Here is a 7,482-nt window from a genome sequence, read left to right as displayed (position 1 = left end):
ATATATTTGCATCTACTTGTGTAGTCTCACACTGACCTTCACAAATAGCTACTTTTCATATAATATTTTTAGAGTTTTACTGAACTATTAAGTAGCGGATTTTTTGGAATGGATCAGAGATTTGATACCACATTACCTTTTGCCCTATGATTGTGTGTCAAATCAAAATATTTTCCCCCTCTACTTTGTAATGGGAAACACGTATACACAAATAAATTGTATTAACTTATCATTGTAAGCTCTTTATTTAAAAAAATATATTTTCTTTACAAATTTACAGAATTATATACAATCAATACAAACAATGTATTAATGCAAAATAAATGATATATCACATTAGAAAGAATTATATAAAATGTTTTTAAAAATTATGGTAAATAAATATAATAGTTTTATGGCGGATACTTCATTCTGTACTAGGTTGTCTGTTTCTATGGTACTGGATACAAATATATAATCTAATCTAATTTGAAATGTCCGATAAACAACTTATGCATGTAATCATATTTGAGACAAGTTTCTTGCTTTGCATTAAATTTACATACAAACTCAAGAAAAATAAAATTATTTATTAATTTTCTTAATGACAAGCAATCATAGTGAAAAAAACACATATACTTTTTGGCCATGCAATGAAATTCAAAACTAAAAGTTAATTCTTCCACATTTTTATAGAATGAAAAACTGTTGGTGACATAGTGTCAATAAACTATCTTATCTATAAGTAACGAGGGATAGTTAAACGATAAATTAAGCACAATAACTTATTTTATATAGAGTAACATTTTAAGTGTATTATCTAACGATAGGTCTGAATTAACATTTCCTTATTATAATCGATTATTTTCCGTAGGTTGATCACTAACTTACTGTTTTACATTAAATTTATAGAAATAAAGAAGAGCTATTTGTTATTTTATATATTTAAATAAGAAATTTAGGTGCTCAGTACAAAATCACCATCTAGTTAGTGTTTAAGAGTTAGTGCTGTTATTTTATTTTCAATAAAATATAGCTGATGTAATAAAAACGCGATCATTAAAATTACCAAAATATAAATAATTATAACTGATGTCTAAGCTAAGATAAGAAAAAATATAATTCAAAATTGGTTTTGAAAACACTACTTGTTCACCTTGAAAAACCCACTTTAAAATTTGGGTTAGTTATATTTTAATATATTCAAATATATAATTTACATTAAACGTTTTTTAAATACTATGATATAATTCTAACTTTTTGTGCACAACTATTTTCCAGTTGTGCAAAATATAAAAAAAAAAATTATACTTGTTTTGTTTACAATTTTTTTAAAATAAAATGTTTTGTGATAATTTTATTTCATCAAAACATAAATTTTATTTTTAAATAGGGTTCGTTAAATTTACTAACAAATGTGTTGAAATATAAGTTTTGATTTCACAGCCCATGTCTATCTAGCGACTGTTGTTTTCTTGTCTCTTTATGAGAAAGCTATGCGACAAGGCGTGCTTTGACTCGACAACACACGCACTTTCTTCAGGATGGATCGAGGTGGCGAAGACACCGGACTCATATTACAGAGGATCTGGGTTCGATCCCCGGTCTGGCCACCTAGATTTCAGTTTCTCATGTTACATCATTCCAGGAAAATGTTGGGATGGTATCATAGGCCATGTATAATGTATTTTCCAGTTCTCTTTAACTGTGCTGTTGAGTCGATTAATGTCAAAAGACCTTCTACGAAACGTACAGTCAATCTAAAAAAAAAAGGGCAGTAAATGTTAGGTTTTTTAGAAGCTTCCTCCACCCTGATGTATAAGCAGTGCATCGAAATAAGTTCTGAAAACCAACTCGGCAGACTTCGGCATATGCCGAACACGCCCGATACATAGATCTTTGTCAACCTGCGGGAAAATGGTACGAGGCAACGCTGCCCTCGACGCTGACTTGAGCGAAGAAACATGATCTCTTTCTAGATACTTATCTTGTGCGCATGAGTCCTCTGCCTGGGCGGTGAGAAAGTTCAGTTGATAGCTTTTTGACAGCACCAAAATTTGTTTTTGATTGCTAGGGAAAGTGTGTGTGAACCTGAAACAACAAGTTGCACTCCAGAAATTTTTTTTTAATCTTCGTCTTAAAACCGTTACGAAAAGAAGATACCTAACGATGTAAAATCCGTTCGCTTCGGTACATAATCTTCTTACTATTTGCATTCTATATTTGTGATAGCTTTGTTTTATTTACTTAAATGCATCTAACAATTGAATAATTCACTGACGAAAATATTTTCAAACACGTAAAAATGCAGGTTTTTGCTGTGACAATGTATACTAATAGTGCCATGGTCATGAAGTTATGAAAGCAACCAGAAATTTGTTCCGGACTCAAAAATGTAATCATTTTTTAAATATCAACTACTAATTTTTGTTATTCCGACGCAACTATGACCTGTGCCCCCCAAAACGAAGCTGATTCAAATCCATGAAATACCATAACCGTTAAGGTACGTTATACCAATATGCTCCAAAATAAAATATTAAAAATTATAAATAATAATCCGTGATGTACATAACAAAATGTATTGAGAGTTGCCGCTCAGACTTTACTTTGTTGAGAAGTTTTCCTGATGAGGTTCGTTCGCAAATACAAACTCCTGGACCGAGCAGTACGAGGACTCAGTGTCTCGGCCGGGCCGATGCGTGTGGAGTCAGCCCGGGGCTGTAGAGCAGCCCCTCGAAGGAGTCCGCGGGCCTCGAGGAGCACGCCCAGCAGCTGGGGCTCGGTCCCTCGGAGCACGGGTCTCCCGGGAGACCACCGCAGGCCCGGTGCTTCGCCGTCCCCAGGCCTGCCTCCACGCTCTTGTCGGCCACGACTCGGACAACAGGAACCTCTTGTTCTGGATACGACGGCAAGAGCGAGTTGCTGATCTTGTAGTCAGAAGGGACCAATTCAACAATCTGACCATCCGGAGTTCCATCTTCCTTTACTGTGATAAGTTTATCGATACTATTTTTGGCATAGTTTTCATGAAAAACTCTGTCAATGTTACTTTGCTCATCGACCCGTGCGTTTTTCCATGAAACTTTCTTGGGAGTCCGTTGCAGGGCGGAACCGTGGTTGGCATCGTGGTATTTAAACACTCTACCGCCGTTTCTAATATAATTATGCTGTGCTTGAAATTTTTCTTTTTCTGCCAAAGTTGAAAATGCAGAGTAACTATGCCAACTATTTGGATTTCTACTGTTTTGTGGTGTGGCTGGGAAATATTGCTTAAAATCTGTACCAGTTGTTTTAACATATGGTCTGACAGAATCTCCATAAGTAAAGTAACTGCTTTGCTGAGGATTCCCTCGAAATCTTGGTCCATACTGGACTGATGCTTGCACCACTACAGGTTGGCTTGTGGCGTGAGAACTGGCCAAATTATGTTGCTGATATGTGGTTGGTTTTTGAGCTGGATAATAATATTTCACCAGACGTCTGTCATCATATTCGTTTCTGTACAAGCCATTATCTTTTCTAGAAAAAATATTCGCATGACTTCTTGCAAGGTTTACATCACTCATTTTTTGATAACCATTTTGGTACGCAATTATTCTTGGTACTGACTGTTGACGATACATATTTGTAAATGGTAATTTAATTTGCGAGCTGTCAGCTTCTGGAAGAGTGTCTTGCTCCGTGTGTATTTCAAAGATAGATTTCAAAGGATTCTCTTGGAGGAACTGGTTTGAATTCATTTCAGTCTTACTTCCTTGGTCAGACCCAAATGGCCTGTTTTTCTGTAATTCTTTGGTAGCATAAACCATAGGTGATGACACAGTTTTATCATAAATTTGTGAAAACTGAGTCTTATCATACTTTTCATTTTCTTTGTATGCATCAAATGAACTGTGACTAGAAACTATTTCTGTTTGGTGCTCGCTCTCTTGGGGCTTTGTTGGAAAGATTTTGAACATTTTTTCTTCACCTGTATTAATGTGTTTACTTTCTCCGATGATGTGATACGTCTCCTTTGAATGAGCTAGCTTTATTTCTTCCACACTTTGTTGAGACTCTTTGTAATCAACTAGTCCGTGTGCTCCTTCGATTTTTTTGTGTGGTGAGCTAGGCAAGATAATTGCTTTTCCATGCTGTGATTCTTCTGTACTTCCAGACACTACAGTAATATCTGTATCATTTGCCTTTTCTGCATCATGAAGTAAGTGTTTTTCATGTGCAGCGAACAATGAAACTTCGTGTTGCTTTTTATCTTCATAAGACTTATTTTCTGATAGCAATTTTATTTTCTGATCTTCACTTTTTACAAATGAGGTTTGAGCAAGTTCTTTTATTTTTAAATTGCTAATTACAGGTGACTTTTCCAAAAGTTCGGTGAGGTTATAGTTATTTGAATGGTTGTTTACATGTTTCTGAAATGGCTGGTGCAATCCCATTACTGCGTCTTCATTATTAACTGTTTTTGAAAGGCTTTGGTGTTTATTTTCTTCCGATTGTTCGAGGTTTTTGAGGATAGTTATCTCCTGGTTGCCTTCATGTAAAATATCAACATATTTATTTTTATTATAATTTTCTGATTCAATTTTTAAGGGTTTATTATTTGCATTTTTATTAATGCCATCATTAGATTGAAAAATATTCACATAATCTTTGGTACTTCCTTTTCCACTGTGTTCATTTGTTACATATGTCAATTCATCTACAGTATTGTTGCTACCTGAGGAAACATCCTTGATTTCCAATTCTTGTGTTTCTTTAAGTACAGCAGTGATATCTTCTTTATTGTTGGCATTTTCATTTGACTCTAAGGCTACTAAGACTTCTTTTCTGTCATCGTCATCTTCTTCTTTAAGATGAACGAATTGGAGAGATTTTTCTGTAACTGCTAAAGCTGAGTTTATGTCACTGAACTTGTGTGACTCTTTCGACTGGTCATGGTATAATTCCTCGCTAACAGTATATTTTCCGGGTGGGTGTTGTACTGACTGACCTGATACAAATGAATTTTCATTTTTTTCTAATTGTTTAAAATATAGCGTTTTGTTACCATTATTGTAATGTAAATTAGCACCTTCAGCTAGTTCGTAAGTATTTTTTTCTTGGTCGTAAGCAGAGTTATAGACATTTGATTCAAATAAATCTTTTTCATGTGCCTCATGTCCAATATTTATTAATTTGCTGTTATTTTCATGGTCAGTAGTCATTATCCCCTCTTTGTGAGCATTAATAAAATGTTTAATAATCTCTTCTTCTTGTGGAGGAAAAGTGACTACTTGGGGTTTACTGGTAACAGTATCAATAGCATACACATTAAATGCGCCTCGGTTTTCTTCAGTAACTTGGCCAGAGCTTCGAAACTGCGCGTATTCAGTAGAATGGCGATTGTGTGGCCTGTCATTTTCGAAATATTTCGTTCCTCCTTCATGATGATAGCTTTCAGATGACTTTTGGCCTGATTGTGCAATCCAGGCTTCCTTCAAGCTCTGTATTTTTGGAGTATAAAATATATTTTTCTGACTAGATAAATTTTTATCACTAGAATCATTCTGATTTTTTTCATTTGAGTCTGAAATTAAAACATATTGATTCGAATTATTCTCCTCAACATCAACAAAATCATTATCATCTGAAGAAGTTTTTGATGTTAAATGAGTTATCTCATCCGGATACTCAAAATCATTTAACATTTTAACGTAATATTCAGGTTCTTCTTTTTCTTTATTGATTCTGACATTTTCCCAAGAATCATCGTGTCTTTTATTCATAGTGTTATAAAGCCGAGGAATTAGTTTAGTTTTTTCATGGAGTTTTCTGTATATCTCTGATGACTTTTCGTTTATATTAGAATCTATGTACTTTTCTTTCCATGTCTCGTCTGAATTCTCACTCGTGGCATCACTAGAGAGCAGCCCACTTTTAAATTCCTTCAGAATTTTTTGAAATTTTGAGCGACTCTCATCGCTGTATCTCTCCCTGCTGGTAGAATAATCTCTGTCAGAATGCAGCAACTGTTCATTTTTGGAGGGCCTTCGTTGGCTGTACCCGACATTCCTGTCTTTCAACTCTTGATTCAAACGTATATTGCTTTCACTGTTTTTAAAAACTTTTTGCTCATGCAAGTAATCGAAATCTTTTACTGCACTATTTGAACTAAACTTTGATTTACTATCTTTGTAAATGTTTCCATTCACGTTAGGACGACGAAATCTGCGACAATCCCTGCATTTCATAGGACACACAAGAGCACAGAAACATCTATCCGGATGTAAACGTTTGTTTTGACAATTTATAAAACCATCGTTGGGTGTGTAAGTGTTTTTTTCTTTGGATGACCTTGTCTCTCGGAGCAAAGGAATTCGAAGAATGGGTGTAGGGTGCACCTCATCATTCAGCGAGGAAACCAGTCGCTTGTGTTGTCTTGGCGCAGTCGTGGACAGAGCAGGAGTGTTCAGATTGTATTTGCTGGGAGGCTGAGAACTGTGTGAAAGGGTGTCATTAGGACCATCAGTAACAGATGAAGTTAAATTTGCATTTGAAGAAACTACTTCGTGTTCATTTTGCGTAATAATAGCTTTGTTGTTGATCTGTCGTTTTACCCGATGATTAATACCTTGGAAAGGAAAAGCCCCTTGTTTTCTGTTACTGGCATATTCATATGTAATAACTGCAGACTTTGGACTTGAAGTTCTAAAGTCTTTGTTGACGCAATTTGATTTTAATTCCTTGTGCCTGACCTTAGTTTCGTCAGCGTTTAAAAAATTGGTATGATTTCCCTCCTTGGAAATTGTTTTGTTTAGCATAAGATCACTACCATTATCCGATTGAGTGAGTTGATAAAGACTTGTGTTGCTACTTACTGAAGAATCTCTACCAAAACTCACGTAGAACTGTTTAGATTTCCCTGAGGTTTCAAGTGCTGAAATAATACGTGGTTTCTGTGTGGGTTTCAGTAGGAAGGGATTTAAAGATAAATTTATGTGTTGGTTGTTTACTGTGTCACAGTTCGAGCTGAAAGGTTTGTTCTTTGGTGCTTCGATCAACTTATTAAAAATCAAAGGTTTCACTAGTTCCAAAGATGTACTTATATCATCGTTGTAATTATCGCTTAAACTCTGATCAGCGATGCTGTTGAGTTCCATAGACGATGCTAGAAGTTTCAGCTCTCCTGCACTGCGGGATTCAGCTGAGTTGCAGTCTGCGGAACCTCTTGACTGAAGATTTTGATGACTAACTTCCACTGCAAGGCCATCTGCGTTCGTCACCTGCAGGAACAATAATCGGTTAGAAAAATATAGTGGGACTCTTAAGAATTCGCTTCCATGCATTTCACGACTGGATAAAAGCATTTGCGTCTGTATTCAGCTGCAAAAACAGAATTGTTTGTCACAGTAAATAATTTATATTTGAGTCAAAAACCCTTGTGTGTGGGCAATAATACAGTTTGAATAATCGGAAACTAAATTATATTTACTGTGCAAAGTGCCATTGAAATCTTTTACT

General features: G+C 35.3%; 1 protein-coding gene across 1 annotated transcript in view; it reads right to left on the bottom strand.

Annotated features, from left to right (window-relative positions):
- Positions 1 to 211: 211 nt before the first annotated feature.
- The window catches only part of LOC134536583 (uncharacterized protein MAL13P1.304-like), a 30,307-nt gene continuing 23,036 nt past the window's right edge, over positions 212 to 7,482 (bottom strand). The window contains exon 2 of the mRNA XM_063376338.1: positions 212 to 7,244. Coding sequence (XP_063232408.1) covers positions 2,658 to 7,244 — 4,587 coding nt within the window. The 3' untranslated portion in view covers positions 212 to 2,657. The remainder of the gene's footprint in view (positions 7,245 to 7,482) is intronic.

The sequence above is a fragment of the Bacillus rossius genome, chromosome 11 (assembly GCF_032445375.1).
Source record: "Bacillus rossius redtenbacheri isolate Brsri chromosome 11, Brsri_v3, whole genome shotgun sequence".
Taxonomy (NCBI): Eukaryota; Metazoa; Arthropoda; class Insecta; order Phasmatodea; family Bacillidae; genus Bacillus; species Bacillus rossius.
The sequence above is the reverse complement of the archived record's forward strand: the minus strand, read 5'-3'. Positions and strand labels throughout refer to the sequence as shown.